The following is an 18,297-nucleotide window of genomic DNA, read 5'->3' on the forward strand; positions in this document are numbered from 1 at the left end:
TAAAAACACGTATCACTCAAGCGGAAATGATGTAACGATTCTACTCTTTGCACTTCCGGGTCGTACGTCCTCATGCGAGCAGCATGGCTCCCAAAAACAAGCTGAGAAAAAAGTCCAAAGCGGCTTCGAAATGGACAAAACGACCGCAAGAGAACCACACGGACGAGGAAAACTACGAGAAGGAGGACAACGATGCGGATCTAGGACAAAATGGAGCCGCGGTGGAGGCCGACGGCTTCAGTTTGGAAGAAGTTTTGCGGCTGGGCGGCACCAAGGTGACTCCACATATTCGTGAGCTCATGAGCACAACTAAGAACTGCTCTTATTTCTGAATATTAGCCAAGCTTAGCATTTTAGTGCCAAGTCGGTAAAACACTATTCTTTTTTCTTTTTTTTTTTACACACACATTATCTATCGCCGTCAATCGACGTACCCGACTTTTTGCTCGCAGGCCGACTTCACGCTCCTGTCCAACTTGGACGCGTCCAACGAGCTGGTGGACGGAGGGAAAAAAGGCGCCATAGACGACCTGGAGGACGGCGAGCTGGAAAAGTTCATCGCCAAATTGGGTATTCGTCAGTTTTCCGACGTGCAGATTCTCCCGGACGAGACGGAGGAAAAAGGCGTTCCTGAAAAGCCCAAGCCCGCTCAGGAAAAAGCTTCAAAGGAGAAGAAGCAGCTTCCTGAGGAGAAGAAGAAGAAGAAGAAAGAGCCTAAAAGCAAAGGAGAGGCGGCGGCAAAACGGAACGTGTTCGAGTTCCACCCGAGGAAAATCCTGCTGGTCAAACCCGGCGGCAAATGGTACGAGTCGGAGTACAGCGCCGAGGGCTCGGAATCCCCGCAGGATCCCGCCCTGACGTCCTCCTACCGGGAGCTGGCCCGCCGGCTCTTGGAGGCCGACGTGGAGCTCTACAAGAGCAAGAAGAACCCGGGCAAAGGCGCCAACTCGGCCTGGATGAAGACGGTGGTGACGGCCGGCGTCCTGGCCGACAGGATGGCGGCCGTCACGCTGCTGGTCCAGGACGCGCCGGTGCACACGCTGGAGCACGTGGAGAGCCTGGTGGCGGCCGTGGGCAAGAAGGGCGGGAGGCGCGCCGGGCTGATGGCCATGGACACGCTGAGGGAGCTGCTCCTCTCCGAGCTGCTGCCGGAGACGCGCAAGCTTCGGGCCTTCGAGCGACGCCCGCTGGAGAGGCTGGAGGAGATGGCCGGCGGCAACCGCGACGCCCGAGACCGACGCCTGCTCCTCTGGTACTTTGAGCACCTCCTCAAGCAGCAGGTGGGTTCCAACAAGTGGAAATGAGGTTATGAATCCCACGGATGCTTTGACATTGATCAAAATCATCCTGACGGTGCTACAATATATCGACAACTAATCGATTAGCAAATGAATCGACAACTATTTTTATAAGTACCGTATTGGACCGAATATAAGATGGCCCTGATTATAAGACGACCCCCTCTTTTTCAAGACTCAAGTTTGAAAAAAGACTTTTTGAACACCAAATCCATTTTTATACAGAAAATAATTACAGTACATCTGAAACAAATGATAATAACAATATATTTGAGAGAAAAAGCATGTTATTTTGCCTCATTCAAATCTGAACATTTAAATATGTAAACTAAAGTGCAATCACATTCGTAAATGAATGACTTCTGGTTTTTGAAATGGAAATAAACCAATCTATTGTGATGAAACAACAAAATTGCATTCACCATCAAAGTGAAGTCTAACCGTAGTCTTGAAACAAATCTGAATAAGGAAAAACATTGCAATAAAATCATGCAAAGTGGTTCAACTTAAAAGAATAGCTGAGATCTGTCATGACAGAACATCGCTTGCTCCAATGATATCTGGCGCCGTCTAGCGTCGTGAATGGGTATAATGTCTAGACTGCGAATATAAGACGACCCCCTCTTTTTCAATCTTATTTCAATGCAAAAAACCACCGGGGCAATACAGTAATTAATGGTTTATTTTGAGCAGGTGGCCCGGTTCGTGGCGTCGCTGGACGCGGTGGCTCACGACACGGTGGCGGCCACCAAGGCCAAGGCGCTGGACACGGCGTACCGGCTGCTGCGCGAGCGCCCCGAGCAGGAGCGGGCGCTCCTGGCGCAGCTGGTCAACAAGCTGGGCGACCCCGACTACAAGATGGCGGCCAAGGCCTCGCACCTGCTGGAGACCCTGCTGCACCGCCACCCCAACATGAAGGCGGTGGTGTGCGGCGAGGCCGAGCGGCTGATGTTCCGCGCCAACGTGGGCGCCAAGGCGCAGTACTACGCCGTCTGCTTCCTCAACCAGGTGCGCCTGAGCCACGAGGAGGCGGCGCTGGCCGCCAAGCTGGTCTCCGTCTACTTCGCCTTCTTCCGCGCTCGCGTGGCCGAGCGGGACGTGCGCTCCAAGATGCTGGGCGCGCTGCTGAGCGGCGTCAACCGGGCCTACCCCTACGCCGGCGTCGGCGACGAGGCCGTCCGGGAGCAGACGGACACGCTCTTCCGGGTGGCGCACCTGGCCAAATTCAACACGGCCGTGCAGGCGCTCATGCTGCTCTTCCAGGTCATGGACTCCCGCCAGAGCCTCTCCGACCGCTACTACGTGGCCTTGTACCGGTCGGTAAAAAGATATTCGTCTTAGTCAAATCTTTTGGAATATTGAGGGTTTATTTTTATTCGTCTTAGTCAAATCTTTTGGAATATTGAGGGTTTATTTTTGGCGCAGGAAGCTTTTGGACGCCGGCCTGTCGACGTCCACCCGGCAGAACATGTTCCTCAACCTGATGTACAAATCGCTGAAGGCCGACACGGCGGCGCGGCGCGTCAAAGCCTTCCTCAAGCGCCTGCTGCAGGTCGGCGCCGAGCAGGGGGCCGGCTTCGCCTGCGGCGCCCTCTTCCTCTTCTCCGAGCTGCTGCGGGCCAAGCCGGGACTCAAGACGGCGCTGCACGAGGCCGGGGTACGCCGAAGCTCGCTTCCCCCTCCCCCCCGCATTTCTCGTTTCCGTCGTTAACGCCCGCTTGATCCAGGATGGAGAAGAGGCCTTCAAAGACCTCCCCGAAGAAAATCGAGACGAAGAGGAGCGCTTCGTCGACGCCGACCGGACCGAGGGTGCGGCGGGCGAGCGAGAGTCCGAGCCGGCGTCGTCGTGGGTCCATCGTCGGAACCTCGAAGGTCCGTTCGGCCGCGCGGGTCCGACGTTTGGCTGCGACGTTGACCTCCCCCCCCCCGTGTGTCGGCAGGTGTCAAAAAAGTGGAACGTTACGACCCGCTGCACCGGAATCCCTTATTCTGCGCCGCCGACCGCGCCACCTTGTGGGAACTACACAGAGTGAGAACGCACACACGCACGCCATCCTTGTAGTCCAGTCATTTGTTCAAGAATGCATGCAAAATTGATGGTCTCTGTGGATCCTTAAATAGTCTTAAAAGGTCTTATTTACAATATGTGGTTTTTAAGGTCTTTAGAAGCATTATATTTGGCTATTTTTATTTAGGTATGGCATTAAATTTCACATGGGAGGTATTCAATTTCATCCAGGTAGCCTAACATTTGTCTGGATGAATTTTTTTCACGCTGACATTATTTTTTCAACCAGCCTCATGATCAAGATTCCGTAAAACAGAGAGGCTCCGTCAGGCGTGTCTGATAGCTCAGGAAACGCACCGCAGGGGGCAGTGTATCCTTTTAGCCACGTACAGGCATGAAAATCTCTCATTTCGCCGTTTCAAAGTCAAAAAAGGATGACCTACGTGAATCGTGTAGATCCGAGCATAACATTATTAAAGTTGGTTTTGTAGGCATGTGCCGGTTCCCTTCACGGTTTACCATGTTATGAAAACGTCGCGGTTACAAAATCACTCAAATTTTCCATCATACAGTAGTACGTATTGGCTATTTTTCATATGTCAAAACTGCAGCTAGAAGAGGCTTGGCGCGGCAGCGTTTTCCCCTTCCCGTTTGATGCTGCGTGTGTCAATGACGCTATTCCAGCAAACCCAAAAACAAACACTCCAAACACAAGGCGTACTTTTCTTCAATTTATTGAGCTCTCAAATGGTGGTAAGTGAAATATACAAAATGAATGCATTTAAAACGTACAATAGTATTTTTCCACGTGTGAGTAGCTTCAACAGGTTAGCTTCGTGAAAAAGTTTGCCAAAAACAAAACACACATTTTCCTTTCAAATTCAATATTTAAACTAAAAACTTACAAAGACAAATGTTAGCCTTGGCTTAGCTAGGAGAGCAACTTTGTTGAGGTTAATTACAGAGCCAATTACAAGTTTGAATGCATGGGGGGGCTTGGAAGCGTCAAAGATTGCTAATTGCGACAAATGATCTTGCCCTAAGAACAAATTCACCATTGCTGGACGAGGAGAGGTCTCACTCCCAATGTTTTTTTAGATGAATGCATTTGCCAGCATATTGAATTTGGTGAGTAATGGCTTCAATCGTTTTCATATTTTGCGGTATAACAAAGTTACTGCCGTTCGTTGCAGCTTGCGTTGAACACTGCCAGAGCTAGCCAAATCGCCGGTGAAAAAATAGCTCCCGTTAAGTTAGCGTCAAGCTTGCGTATTTAACGGTAATATACAGTAAAAGCTGTGTTGTGAGTAATGCGTAACTGTAATCTGATTACTTTCTTTCAGTAAAGAGCAATTAACGCGTTCACTTTTCTAAATCAGTAATCTGATTAAAGTTACTTTCCTTGGTGCCTGTGCGTTACTATTTTGTTATTGGCTCATAATGTATGTAGAATGAAGAATACTGTAGTCATGGGAGTGACATCGCATGTCACATTTTCTAATCGGAGATGGAAAGAAAACGGGTCACGTGTATTACCATGCTGCGTGAGACGTGAGCGCTGGGAGTTTGCCGCCAAAACAACATAGCCTTGCTACCTCGCCAGGATGCAATGAAAGAGGCGGGACATATACTACAAACGGCTGCATTTGCTCACTGGAAATACAGCCATGACTTCACATTTTTGTCCAGTAAAGATGATGCGTGGCTCAAAAAGACTGTCGACCGCTAAAAGCATCCCATTCAAGCACCATTCGGAATTACGGCACAACAGGTAACAAGACAGCCAGAATTTTTTTATACTGCTCCAGCTTGATTCTCGGTTCAATCTCAGTTGTTGTTGAAGGTTTCAAAAGCTTAGGTTTAAAGAAATTCTAACTATCCATCTTGCCTCCTCAGCTGTAGTTTTGGCTAAGCAACGCAAACGACCGTCTCGAAGGTGCTATAGTCACATGATCTGTTCGAAAAATAATTTGTACCTGTTATGAAATACTTTGAAGGATTCTTGTTCATTTTTGTTGTTTGTTTTATTGCTTTAAAACTTTTATAGACAACGTTTTAATGGCTATATTTATTGGTCTTTTTTTTTTTTTTAAGGGGAAGTTCAGAATTTTTGACATCAAGCTTAATCTTTAAGTTAGCTGGGGTTTAATTAGTTGTTGGAGTTGATTTCAACAAATTCTGTGCAGTTTGCCAGTTATTTGTTAGTTTCAGGGCTCCGGAGTGGCTAAGCTAGCGCGAGTCAATGGTGGTTGAAAATCAACTCCTTCAGCTAATTAAACCCCTGCTAACTCGAATATTAAGCCTTATGTGGAAAAATTCAAATTGTCAAATTCCATGTTTCGCCAACATCTTGGCAGAATGCTGGAACATATTTCCTCCACACCCTTCTCACCTTTTTAACCCCTTACCCATTTTCATACCTGCACGTAGTAGAACCAGCGGACAGATGAAGTGGTTGGAACAGGCACACGTGCATTTCTTTTACCGTCTATGCATACTTGAACACGATCCCAGATGGGGAAGTGCAAGTTTAGCGATAAGTGGCTCGAGGAACCGAAATACAACCGGTTGTTAAAAACGTCGGAATATGAAGCGCGATGCAAACGATGTGGAAAAGACATCAAACTGGGAACAATGGTGTGTGTGTGTGTGTGTGTGTGTGTGTTTTTTTTTAATACTTGGTGGTCTTAAAAAGCATTATATTTGCTTGTCAGAAATGTGCAGAGACCCCGAGACTTGCTTTGAGTTTCCATTGATTAGTCTATCTTTAGATTTTTGAAACAGACTATTTGTTTGAGTCGTTTTATGCATCAACAATTCCATTTTGGTTGTCTTTAAAAGTTTGTAATGAAGGAATAACGCCAGCCAAACCAACGGACCCACGCTGGCGCAGCGCAGCTCCAATGACACGGGCGGGCGACACTCCCGCGACCCGGCCAAAAGGCCAAACTCCGCACGTTCACCTTAGTCATAACCCCTTGTACTGATTTTCCCCTGAAAGCCGGAAGAAGGCTTCAAAATACAAGTTGACAATTTATTCAGGTCGACGGCGATCGAACAGCAAGGCAAACGGCGACAGACCCAGGCGAGGAGGCAGACTCCGGGTCACCATATCACAGGTCAACAAAAGGTTCCCGAGAAAAAAATGACAACGATTAGTTAAACATTGTCTTTTTGAAGGCTCTCGCGTGGCGGGCCGTGGGCAGGAAGAAGGGTGTATTCGGCCGTTGTTTAGGATTATCTCTAGAGATGCACGATAATATCGGTCACCGATAATTATCGGCCGATAATGGCAATTATGACGTCACACAGATAATCCAAATAAAACAAAATTCAACCGATAATGCAATCCGATAATTACATACTTGATTTAGCCTCCAAATGTGCGCAATCAGCTGTTTTGTCCGATTCTGCTAGTTTTAAGGAGGTGTTTTTGCAGTGTGGTAATGTGATATATGTTAGGAATGGCTTACTTTTAAATCCATTTTTGTGTAACTTGGGTGTTTACTCCTTAAGTAATTGTTGCTAAAAGCTTACTATTACACAATGTCATTGCCATTGTTTAGTTGTTGGAATTTACTACTTGTTCATATTTCATGTGGAAAAAAATAGCATTAAATTACATTTTTGCACAGTAACATTTATCTTTGTATACTTTCAATATTTTATTTGAATAGAATTATCGGCGTGACGTTATCTGTTATCGGGTGGAAGGGGCAGGTAATTATCGGTTGTCGATATCGGTTGAAAAATGTATTATCGTGCATTATCTCCTATCGCAGTTTGGGCTGTTTAGTTCGTGCGTCACAGTTGCTGAGTCACCGTTATGGGGCAAACGCAGTGGGAGATTTTGCCCAACTCAGTGTCAAAGGGTAGTTGGATATCGGGCGTTCTCCGGTGTCCATTCCATTTGATCTGGACTGTCCGGGAGAACTGATCCAGGGAGTCGGTGGTGCAGACGTGGGCTTGTAGATGTATTGCCTCGTTAGCGTCAATCTTGCTCAGTCGGTTGCATGTCGCACGCGTCGGGCTTCCGTGATGATAAGGCTTGTATTCCGCAAACTGATATAAATGTTATTTATTTTGTATTGGGTACGTTACAGTAATACAAATACGATTCCCTTCATTAAGCAGAACCACTCCATTTTAGGAAGAATGCATTTGAAATGCTACAGTGGCATTCTGCTTTTTGACCCATCTGCGGTGCCATATGTCTAATTCATTTTGACCGGGAAGGGAGGGGGAGAAGCAACAAACGCACGCACGCACGCCTCGATCCAAATCAATTTGGACGTCCGTCGCCGTCCGTGGAACCGAAACGTGACCGCTCGCTTCGTTTCTTTCCGCAGTTGGCGCTGCACTACCACCCGTCGGTGTCGCTTTTTGCCAAAACGCTCCTACAGGTGAGAGCCACATCTTACTTTTTCCATTTCCAAAGACCTCTTTTCCATGAAAAATGTGCGTCATTTCAACAGGAAGAGCCCATCCAGTACTCCGGAGACCCCCTGCAGGATTTCACCCTCATGCGCTTCTTGGACAGATTTGTCTTCCGAAACCCCAAAAAGGCCAAGGGCAAACGTAACTGACACGCAGGTTGGCCCAAAACGGAGAAAAGAAAGCTGACCTTGTATTTGGATTTTTAATATTTTGTAGAGAACACCGACACTTCGGTTTTGAAACCCAAACGGAAATCTCCGGGCGTCTTTTTAGCAGGTGAGATCGTTGGCCGGCTATTTCCTCCTAACCCCCAAAGTGCGTTTTGTCCATTTTTGCCGTGTTTCCAGTCAACAGCGAAGAGTTTCTGGCCAAAGAAGAACATCAAATCGCCGCCGATGAAATTTTCTTTTACCGGTGAGTTTGCGTTTTTGCCGTCGTCGGCCGGCTGTCCGGCCATTTTAACCGACGCCCGCCGGCAGCTTTTTCAAGAAGCGTCAGCATGAGAAACGTCTTCAGCGGCCTAAAGTCGACGACGACGACGAGAGCTTGGAAGACGTGGATGACGAAGAATTTGAGAAGATTCTCGGTCGGTACCTCGCTATCTACAGTGCTGGCCAAAAGTATTGGCACCCCTGTCAGATAATGCTCCATTTCTCCCAGAAAATGATTGCAATTCCGAATGCTTCTTCATTTATTTTGCTTGCAATGAAGAAAAAAAAGATCATTTTACACAAAACTCCAAAAATGGGCTGGACAAAAGTATTGGCACCCTCCACCTCATACTTGGTAGCACAACCTAAATAACTGCCAACAACCATGCTTACAATGCTCCACTGGAATTTTCCACCATTCTTCTTTGGCCAACCGCTCCAGGTGTCTGAAGATCTCTCCACAGGTGTTGAATGGGATTCAGATCGGGCCACCATAGAAGTCTCCAGTGCTTTCTCTCAAAGCATTTTCTACAGTGTTTTGGCTCATTGTCCTGCTGGCGGACCCATGACCTCTGAGGGAGACCCAGCTTTCTACATTATGCTGCAAAATTTGTCTCCATAATGCCATGCACACTGTCATGCAGTCCAGTACCAAAGGTAGCAAAGCAACCCCGAAACCTCCGTCATGTTTGACTGTGGAGACCGTGTTCTTTTCTTTGACAGCTTCATTTTTTCCCCCCTTCAACTTTATGTTGATGCCTTTTCCCAAAAAGCTCTACTTTTCTCTCATCTGACCAGAGAACATTTTTGGCTTCCTCAGGTAAGTTTTGGCAAACTCCAGCCTGGCTTTTTTTTTTTTTTATATATGTCTCTGGGTCAAAAGTGGGATCTTCCTACCATAGAGTCTGTTTTCATTCAAACGCCGAAGGATAGTACGGGTTGACACTGTCGTACCCTTGGATCGCAGAACAGCTTGAACTTGTTTGGATGTTAGTCGAGGTTCTTTACCTACCAGCCGCACAATCTTACGCTGAAATCAATTTTTCTTTTCCGTCCACATCTAGGGAGGTTTTCCACAGTGCTGTGGGCTTTACACTTATTGATGGAACGCTAGACGCAAGAACATTCAGGTCTTTGGAGATGGACTTGTAGCCTTGAAATTGTCCACGTTTCCTCACAATTTTGTTTTGAGTCAACTTTAATCCATTTTAACTGGCTGCAAGTGGGATTTATTTATCGCCACCACGTGCTGTTAATGACAAATTAGAGAAGCGTCACATGACTTTTTTCAAAGGGGAACAATACTTTTGTTTTGTGTAAACTGATAATGGTTTCAATTTTTTTTTCCATTCTCTTTTGTGTTTTTTCATTGCAAGCAAAATCACTGAAGCATTTGTAACTGCAATCATTTTCTGGGAGAAATTGAGCCTTATCTGATAGAATTGCAGGGGTGCCAATACTTTTGGCCAGCAGTGTATTTTCATAGTTGATTGTGAACCTCAAAAATGTCAATATTCCATTTTAACATTTAAAAAAGGAAAAACCATCAGTTTTTAGTGAATCCCGTTTTAAAAATGTATTGCTTGTTTCCCTTTTTTAAGTGTAATGAGACTTGTTTGGGGGAAAAATGACTGATGAATGTTGTAACGTTTTGTGTCAAGAACAATTGCTAACAAGTCTTCCACGCGCAGACACGTGCGAAGCGGATTCGTACTTTGCCGACTTCCCGGACCGAGACTTGGACTTTGCCGGGTGAGCACCATTAGGTGGTGATAATTACTAAAAAAAAAAAATTTTTTTTTTAACTGCTAAGAGCACCTTTTTCAGGAACGTTTCAGGCAAAAAGCGGAAAAAGAAAGGAACGGACGACTCCGACTCGGACCCGGACGACCTGGACGACGAGGAGGTGTCGCTGGGCAGCGTGGATCCCCAAGACTTTGGGGAGGACGAGGACGAGGAAGGAGGCGCTTTCGTGGATGACGACGAAGAATGTACAAAACGATCGCTTGCCGCTCGGGAGACGGAAAATGACATCGTCTCTATCCGTTATCTCAGTTGCAGAAGTCGAAGACCTGGACGAAGATGATCGCTTTGGTCAATTTTCAAATGGTTGCTTTTTCATTTCCCGAATGAGTGCCGTCAGCCCTCTCGGTTCGATCGGATCGGACGTCTGTCGTTGAAATTGTCATCTTCCTCAGATGAAGACGACGTTCCGGAAGTGAAGCCCGCTTCCAAGAAAGGCAAAAGAAAGTCGACGGAGGAAGAGCTCCGCTTCGCGCCGACTTTGGGTCAGTCGGCGGCGTCCTTCTGACGCAAATTTCAATGAATATAGACGCCCGGTCCATTTGAAGCGGGAAAATGCATTCGCTCTTCGTCGACCCTCCCGCTTCAAACGGATCGGACGTCTAGCGAAAGTGATTTGCCGAAACCAATCCGGTCTCGCCTTCAGGCTCCCCGGCGGGAAAGAAGAGACGGAAAAGAGAAAAAGGCGCCGGGGACGTTTTTGCGGCGGCCGAGGAGGTGAGACGTGCGATTCGCCGGCCAGCCGGCCGGCCGCTTTTCAACAACTAAACACCCTTTTGTTTTAAAGTTCGGATGCCTGCTGGACGACAACGCCGGCGCCAAATTTGACAATAGCGGAGCGGACGCCGTGGCCAACGCCGACAAAGCGGGTAATGACGGCGTTTAGGAAATGTCATTGGCAGAAAGGCGCCGCCTCAATGATACTTTTACTACGACTCAAAAAGGGAAATTTACATTGAACTCGTTCGACGTCCAATTCATCCCGGTGGAAGCGCAACAAAATACATAAGTAGATGAAAAGAAATGTCCAGCAAGTCAAAATTGGAAAATTGTAATCCGACAAGCAAATCCGGCCACCATTTAGTAGTCAGAAGGTCTCGGTCCTAAAGTCCAATTTTGTTGTGCCGGCTTTCAGGCTTGAAGCAACTGAAGTGGGAGCGCCAACGCGACGACTGGATCCACGACCGCGACGCCAAGTCCATGCGGCGAAAGAAGGCGGCCTTCAACAAGAAGAGGCGCCTGGCACGCGGCAAGAGGAAGTAGCTCGGCTCAGCGCCCGTCCGACCACGCTTCTCGGTCTCTCTGCCGAGCGCCGTACACGCCCGCCATTTCGTTGGACTTGTAGTAAACTGTAAAAAGCCAGAGAAGGCGTGTCAGGAATGACTGTTTTGTTTTTTTGTTTTCTCTCCCCCCCCCCCCCCCCCCCCCCTTGTTCACGCTCACCTTCCAAGATGGACGGAAATCTTCTCTTCATTGTGCTCCTGAAATCTGAAAGCATTTCAGACAAGATCATGTACATCCCAGCAGCAAAAATCTTGTATAATAAATTCAAAAAGCAAATCCTTCTTTTCTGTGTCTAATGGCCAATGCGTCGCTGACGTGCTTATATGACTCCATCATGGAATCTTTTGACCCTTTTCAAAGGGAAATGTGCAACCACACTTTAAAAGCGCCCGGTTGGAAATGCCTCCATTTTTTTCCGAATCAAGTCATAAAAAGATGCATTAGAATGTACAACTCGTATAGCGCAATAATTGGTGTCTACCTTATACCGGGGTTCCCACGGGTCTTGAAATATCTCATCCGTATAATCGAGGTCTTCAATTTAGTGGAAAACTTGGGCTGGATGAAGTCATCGGACTAGATTGAATGTGTTTCAGAATCCATTTTGGGAGATGTAAAACGATGGCTTGCTAAGATTGCACTTTGAAACGTGCATTCAATGCAAATAAAACTGCACTTTCTTTTCAAAAGACCAATAAATAAGTACATTTTGTTCAAATCAATTAAAATAGCAGAATGTACGCTTCAAACGGTAGAAGGAAAATGAATAAATGAGTATTCAAAGTACAACAAAAGAACAACAGGCTAACTTGAATAGCAAAAGTCCATTAGCTTAACCGCTATTAAATCTTTATTTGAAACCTTAACAAATCATTCAAAATCACATTCCCACAAAAAAAAAAAGCTAAATATACTTCTAAATTAAATGACAAATGCATAAACAATCACATTGGTTCAAACAAAAACCTACAATCTTATGTTGGTCTTAACAGGGAGCAGATGGATCCAGTCGTGTTATAGGACTTATGTCATATTCACTGTCGCCACTAAAATGCAGTGCATCCACCCAAATCCATAAAACTAAATGGAAACACTTTCAAAACAAACTGCTACGCCACTCACGTGAAACGAATCCTCCAGGTGGCAAAATTGGATTCGAAGCTTTCTTTTCTACTCGAGTTAATCGATTCATCGTCGCGAGACTAGAAAATTGCAGTAGGTATCCAATTTCCAGACAATACGTTTATCGCCAATGTAGTATGCCCTAAAACTTGCAATGGTGTGTATTTGAATTATTTATGGTTGTGCGCTAAATACCAGAGTTTGGGAATAACCTACGTTGTCCGCAACCTCGCCGTACGTCAGCGACTGGGGTTGTCGCCATTTCCCGGTTATTGGCGGCTGTAGAGGTGAGCGGGGAAGTGAACATTTCACCCAAGATGGTTCATTTAAGAGGTGGTTAGCCCTTGGTGAAAACAACAGTGGCCGGCCGGTGAAAAAATATTAACAATGTAAAAAAAAATGGTTACAAATTTTTTTTTTTTCGTTTAAGAAATTTCTTATCATTTTTCAAATTTAAATGAGTGAGTTTTCGTCATCAGAAATTGTTGCGACGTGTTTTGGTCTTTTAAATGATATTTTTAAAAAGCATTCAATTTGACTACATATTCAAATGGTGCAATATGCTATTCAATCCTTTGAATTGTGGCAGACTCTCCATATCATTTGGTCCCGATTTTGCCATTTTCCTTCATGCGTTCGTACCTTGGCTATCATCCATGGCGCGGAAGAGCGCGTAAGCTCCGAAAATGCCCAGCAGTTCCAGCGCGATGACGCCCTTCATCAGCTTCTTGGCCAGTGCTCCGAAAGGTTTGCCCGACATCCTAAAACGCACAAAAAGTCTCAAAGAAATATCGCACCCACCGATACCATTCGCGCCGATTCCGATACTTGAGGTTACTGTCATTTGAAACATTTTTTTTTTCTTTTAACGATAAATGTCTGCATACTCATTTGACTGTAGTCATTGCTACGATGGCTGTTCATTCGCCACCCTTCAAATAGATAGGGCGTCCTACTCGTGATAAACTCTCTGGAATCCATGGCATAAGCATGAAAAGATGTTGAATTGCCCGTACTGAGGCATTAAATTCAATGCATTGACATTACAACCACATTTCTCGACCCAATACTGTTCAATTTTAAAGCATCTGCCTGTTGACGGTGTTAGACGTCCAATCCATTTGAAGTGGAGGGGTGGCAACCAGAAGTGGGTAGTAACACGCATCGACTTCATAATTCTATTGACAGGACTTGCAATTTCCACCTTACATTGCCATCTACCTACTGGTGACGCAGCACCAGGAGCAATGTGGGGTTGCTCAAGTATACTTAGGCGAGTTCATCAGGCCAGAGAATCGAACCCACAACCTCTGGGTTGGGGGAAAACTACTCTACCACTGAGCCATGCCATCCCCTTTTCGAAATGTTGGGAGAAATTAGCCGCTACGGCATTGGCGTCCTACTTGGCAATATTGACGTAAAATAAATGCTCACTGCCTGTTTTTTTTTTTGCTTTTAACCAAGAATCAAGACTTTTATGACCATACCTATAAGGAATTCAGAGATTTAAGCATTTATTCACAAGAATTTTCATCATAAAAAGCGCAACGTGGCGCTAAGTCGGCGCCACTTTGGCTAAAAGACGAGCATCGCATTTGACATAATTACGTAAAATAAATCCTAACTGCCCGTTTTTTTGCTTTTAACCAAGCATCACGACTGTTTTACATTCATAGATATAAAAAAAATGGGGATTCAAGCATTTATTTTCAACGTAATAAGCTCTTTGTCCGTGTTTCCACTCGGTCAGCTTTGGCCCTATTAATCGACCCCGCAGTCCGTCAATATATTATGAAGTCTACGTAACACATGACATTTACTTGGGTAACTTTTTCAGAAAAATGCAAAGACCCATGCCATACTTTGGACTTTCATTTTTGTGAAGAAGAAACCCTACTCTTACTCCGCTACTGTGGGCTACACATTGATCCTCTTTCGACGTAGTGACTTTGAGATGGTGACAGTGGCTGTCTCAGATTCAACAATGAGACGTTGCAACAATAACTATTCTAACAATCAGATGGACCAATGTGTTTTCTCCACTAGAGGGCCTCATGCTCTTGGGACGGGTGATTTTTCATTGTTTTGTTATGGTCTGAATTCGATGATTTTGGTGTCCTCTTTTTGGCCTAATATGGTCATGTAAGCGGTTATAGTACACTATAATAATAAAAAAGTCCTGATTTGAACAAATCAGACATTGTAAGCAGTTACTCACAATCTCACTCATTACTCGTGTAATTCATTCTTTTCAACGAATAGTACTTTTTTTTTTACTTTTACTTGAGTAATGCAGTATTATTTAGAAGTAACGCTACTCTTATTTCAGCCAAATGTTTGGCTACTCTACCCACCTCCGGTGGCAACTCATCTCAAATGGACTGGGCGAATGATAAACTCATTTGCAAAATGATGTCGCAGGGCTGGACGTCTATCATCGTCAATGGCACTTCAAATTTGAACTTCAAGCGTAATATCTAATGACACGTTTGTGACATTTGAGAGAATGTCATTCAATATTTGTCGTGACGGTGGACAAATTCTTTCAAGTATTTTTGCCATGAACTCACCTGTCGCTGCCCACAAAAGAGCTAAAAATGAGCGTCGATTTCTCTTGTATTTCATAAAACAGCCCAAAAACCTCGGTCAGCGTCAACCGACTAGGTTATGTCACGCTAACCGGAAGTAATATTGCAAACTACGGTAGCTCGGGCGTAAAAGTTGGAGACGCTTACTCAGACAAAACGCGTTTGATAGCATTCCAAAAGAATGGTTCATATTTAAGGTAAGGCATTAGCAAGAGTTGGATTTTATTTGATACTTTAGGGAAAGGCATTTTGCAACCTCTGCTTTCTTGGGAGTTTTCATTGCAGTGGTGCAATTTTGGTTTTAGCCAGCAGATGGTAGCCTTACTTTAAAATTGATGTTTCTCCTTCGTTCAAATCATTACGTTGTTGTTGTTGTTGTTGTTTTTAAAAAAAAAAAAAAAAAAAAACGCCCAAATAACTGGTAACATATTTTTGGTTTTCCAAAAATCACCTTGCAGACTTTTTTTTTTAAAAGCCTTACTATAAATGATCTTTATTTTTTTTTTAGTTAAAAACGCATTCTTACCAATTTACTCCTATTTTTGGAAAATGACCATGTAAAGAAAGTCAAAACGCCTCTCTCGACCGAAATGATTTCCCCCTCGCATTTTCTACCGTTGATATTTCTAATATTTTCTACCACTGATATTTCTAATATTTCATTTCCAACCACATCTTATTTTTCTCTTAAAATGTAGAGGTTATTGGCCATTTTAACATCTGTTTTTCCACTTTATAGAAAATTCTCATGTTGTGCCCATTTAGGACACAATTCCGATTTTAAAAATCTTCCACTTATGTTTTTGCTTTTAAGTAGATGCTAAATCATTACTGCCACTGACAGTGATGAAATCCGTTTCGGCGTCTTTCACTGCCATTGACGGTGTTGACGTCCAATCCAGTTTGACGATTGCTCCCAGTCAAAATGGATTGGATTAAAATACATCAAATAATACATCATCATCATAATTATTATAAATATTTATTTAAAAATAATTGCTTGGATCTGGAATGTCACTCATTTTTGCTCGTCGTATGAATGGTTCGGGTTTGATTTGGACTTTTTATGTCGGTTTCTATGTTGTCTCCTATGCGTTTGAAGTGTAGAATGCCATGACAACTGTGCGCGCGCGTGCATGCGAGGCCATTAAAAAATATTGAGGGGGAATAAATGCTTTAAAATGCGGAGGCTGCATGCCTTTGTATTTTTTTTCCCCCGTACATGCGTGCGTCTGCCTGCCTGCCTGTTTGTTTGCTCACTTCGACCACACATGCGCCAACCCACACGTAGTCGTTATTTAGAAAAGGGAACACAAGTGACTAATCCTGAACAAGAAATGTATACTTTCCTTCATTAGTCTGATCAAATGAGCAAACATTTATCCATTTATGCTCTAAAATCGTGTTTCATTATCGTGTTTCTTTTTGAATACATTTTAAACGTGATTAAAAATGTAATTAAATCAAAACACTCCAAAGTTGTTTTTTTGTTTTGTTTTTTTACTGGACGTGGATTGGACGTCTATCGCCGTCAATGGCAGTGAAAAACGATCACTCCATTACAGTCGTAATGGATTGAATGACAGCGAACGAGTTAAGATTTTGCTTTCAAGCAGATCAAGTTGATTAATAAAATAATAAGTCATAAAAATTATGAACACAATTCGAAAAATGAAAAATAATTCTAACAACAATAAAATGAATTTAAATTTATGTGCGCACTGCGATTCAGGGTGTACCCGTATACTGCTCATGCATGGGCTCCAGCACCCTCCGAGACCCATGTGAGGACATGCATGAAAGATGGATCGTTTTTTATGGTGCAAATGATGAGCATCAGACATTAAAAAAGAAACATGAAACTTTGGAATGTCACTCATTAGCGACCGTATATATACGCATAATGATGTCAAAGTATAATCCATTATCCTTGTCCTACATTGCATTACAAAAAAAAAAAAAAAAAATCTGATTGAAAGCATTTCCATCGACTAAATCCAGGAGAAGAAAAATTCCTCATTTATTTCCAGTGGCACGCACAATGTATTCGTTCTTTGTTAGTTTGTAAATACTAACGTTTGACTAGAAACGGAAGAAAGATCCAATTGATTAATAATTGGGCGTCTTTCTCTCCTCCTTCTAGTCTTCCTCCTCCTCCTCCTCCTCCTCCTTCTCGCTTCTTTTTAAAGGCCACCCTGGCATCAGGTGCGCCACTCCAGACGGACAGGCAAGCAGACTCGCACAACTTTTCCTTTCCTTTTGCCATGTCTTTGGGGGGTTTCTCGGTGCGGGACATTCTGGACCTACCTGACGAATCTGCCGGTTGCGGTGCCGAAGATCAGGACGAGGTGCAGGAGGAGCTGTCACGTGAGCACACCTGACGTTGCGCTACACTAGAAATCCGAGCTGAAAACCTGTGACAAAACCCAACAAATCCAGCAAGGTTTTGCTGAATTTGTTGGGGTTTGATTTGTTCTTTCGGTGCTGTATCGCTTTTGGGGCAAATGGATTTCAGCAAAAGCACGCATGCAGTTCAAGGTTGCGCTTGCAAAAGCAGTCCCAAAACAGAACCAATCCCGCGCTGTGCAGGATTTAGGATGACGAGTCATGTTTTTTGTTTTTTTCTTTCGCAGCGCACGCGCGTCCGGGCGCGACCTCGAAGGCGTCCGGCGCGGCTTCCCGCGGCCGTAAGCGTCGCGTCCTCTTCTCCAAGGCGCAGACGTGGGAACTGGAGCGTCGCTTCCGGCAGCAGCGCTACCTGTCGGCCGTCGAGAGGGAGCGGCTGGCCGGCCGCGTCCGGCTGACGCCCAACCAGGTGAAGATCTGGTTCCAGAACCGCCGCTACAAGATGAAGCGCGCGTGCAGGGCCCGGCGCGGCCTGCACGAGGCGATGCGGCTGCACGCGCAGGCGAGCTGCCTCGCCTTCGCCTTCGGCCGGCTGCAGAGGATGTGCCTGCAGCGGGCCTTCCCCGTGCACGCGTGCGTCCTCCGAGCCGACGCCAACTGGACCTGAGCCTCAAAAAGGGACACATGCATGCATGGAAATGATAAAGTTGCACTTTTCAATTGACTGACGTTGTATTGTCACCTTTTTCTTTCATGTTTGTTTTTTCCCTAACTGATTTCCAATGCTGCTTGGAGCAGAAATAAAATCGGACTAACCGTCAATTTGTCGACATTGTTTGACTATGATTTATGATCACGCACTGACTCTGATTCGGTGACTATCATGGCGATGACTTTTGTTGTTTCTTATTCAGTAGTATATTTTTGCCATAATAAAAACATTTATGAATCAATCAAATGTGAACCCAATCCAATTTCTA

At 44.9% G+C, this 18,297-nt stretch overlaps 3 protein-coding genes across 5 annotated transcripts; 2 read left to right on the forward strand and 1 right to left on the reverse strand.

Moving 5' to 3' along the window:
• Positions 1-40: 40 nt before the first annotated feature.
• On the forward strand, positions 41-11,545 carry cebpz (CCAAT enhancer binding protein zeta). Of its 3 annotated transcripts, XM_057822659.1 has the most exons (19): positions 41-275; positions 453-1,280; positions 1,992-2,614; positions 2,724-2,955; positions 3,026-3,170; positions 3,239-3,327; positions 7,656-7,709; positions 7,782-7,884; positions 7,960-8,019; positions 8,091-8,157; positions 8,223-8,329; positions 9,866-9,926; positions 10,002-10,165; positions 10,230-10,283; positions 10,373-10,462; positions 10,624-10,694; positions 10,765-10,846; positions 11,113-11,273; positions 11,429-11,545. In XM_057822659.1, the coding sequence occupies exons 1-18, from the start codon at positions 84-86 to the stop codon at positions 11,238-11,240; spliced, it is 3,150 nt and encodes a 1,049-aa protein (XP_057678642.1). In that variant the 5' UTR covers positions 41-83; the 3' UTR covers positions 11,241-11,273; positions 11,429-11,545. The 3 variants fall into 3 exon arrangements, with proteins under 3 accessions (XP_057678642.1, XP_057678643.1, XP_057678641.1); XM_057822660.1 differs by having other exon boundaries at positions 10,230-10,268; positions 11,113-11,543; XM_057822658.1 differs by having other exon boundaries at positions 11,113-11,542.
• LOC130907502 (protein CEBPZOS-like) lies at positions 4,038-15,110 on the reverse strand. Its single transcript, XM_057822666.1, has 4 exons — positions 14,954-15,110; positions 13,026-13,144; positions 11,421-11,465; positions 4,038-11,326 (listed from the first exon to the last, which is right to left on the reverse strand). Exons 2-4 carry the CDS (start codon positions 13,141-13,143, stop codon positions 11,247-11,249), a joined length of 243 nt encoding a protein of 80 aa, XP_057678649.1. The 5' UTR covers position 13,144; positions 14,954-15,110; the 3' UTR covers positions 4,038-11,246.
• On the forward strand, positions 15,099-17,984 carry LOC130907966 (homeobox protein Nkx-2.2-like). Its single transcript, XM_057823531.1, has 3 exons — positions 15,099-15,168; positions 17,115-17,338; positions 17,605-17,984. The coding sequence occupies exons 2-3, from the start codon at positions 17,236-17,238 to the stop codon at positions 17,982-17,984; spliced, it is 483 nt and encodes a 160-aa protein (XP_057679514.1). The 5' UTR covers positions 15,099-15,168; positions 17,115-17,235.
• Positions 17,985-18,297: the final 313 nt, after the last annotated feature.

The sequence above is a fragment of the Corythoichthys intestinalis genome, chromosome 19 (genome assembly GCF_030265065.1).
Source record: "Corythoichthys intestinalis isolate RoL2023-P3 chromosome 19, ASM3026506v1, whole genome shotgun sequence".
NCBI lineage: Eukaryota > Metazoa > Chordata > Actinopteri > Syngnathiformes > Syngnathidae > Corythoichthys > Corythoichthys intestinalis.

What these genes read in the sequence shown, in the direction of transcription:
- cebpz (XM_057822659.1), top strand. Translation starts at nt 84, where the DNA reads ATGGCTCCCAAAAACAAGCTGAGAAAAAAGTCCAAAGCGGCTTCGAAA. An exon ending in CAAAAAGGCCAAGGGCAAAC is followed by an intron (nt 7,885 to 7,959) that starts GTAACTGACACG and finishes AATATTTTGTAG; the next exon opens with AGAACACCGACACTTCGGTT. An exon ending in CGAGACTTGGACTTTGCCGG is followed by an intron (nt 9,927 to 10,001) that starts GTGAGCACCATT and finishes CACCTTTTTCAG; the next exon opens with GAACGTTTCAGGCAAAAAGC.
- LOC130907502 (XM_057822666.1), bottom strand. Translation starts at nt 13,143, where the DNA reads ATGTCGGGCAAACCTTTCGGAGCACTGGCCAAGAAGCTGATGAAGGGC. An exon ending in CGCCATGGATGATAGCCAAG is followed by an intron (nt 11,466 to 13,025) that starts GTACGAACGCAT and finishes AAATGCTTTCAG; the next exon opens with ATTTCAGGAGCACAATGAAG. An exon ending in ATTTCCGTCCATCTTGGAAG is followed by an intron (nt 11,327 to 11,420) that starts GTGAGCGTGAAC and finishes GGCTTTTTACAG; the next exon opens with TTTACTACAAGTCCAACGAA.
- LOC130907966 (XM_057823531.1), top strand. Translation starts at nt 17,236, where the DNA reads ATGTCTTTGGGGGGTTTCTCGGTGCGGGACATTCTGGACCTACCTGAC. An exon ending in GGTGCAGGAGGAGCTGTCAC is followed by an intron (nt 17,339 to 17,604) that starts GTGAGCACACCT and finishes TTTCTTTCGCAG; the next exon opens with CGCACGCGCGTCCGGGCGCG.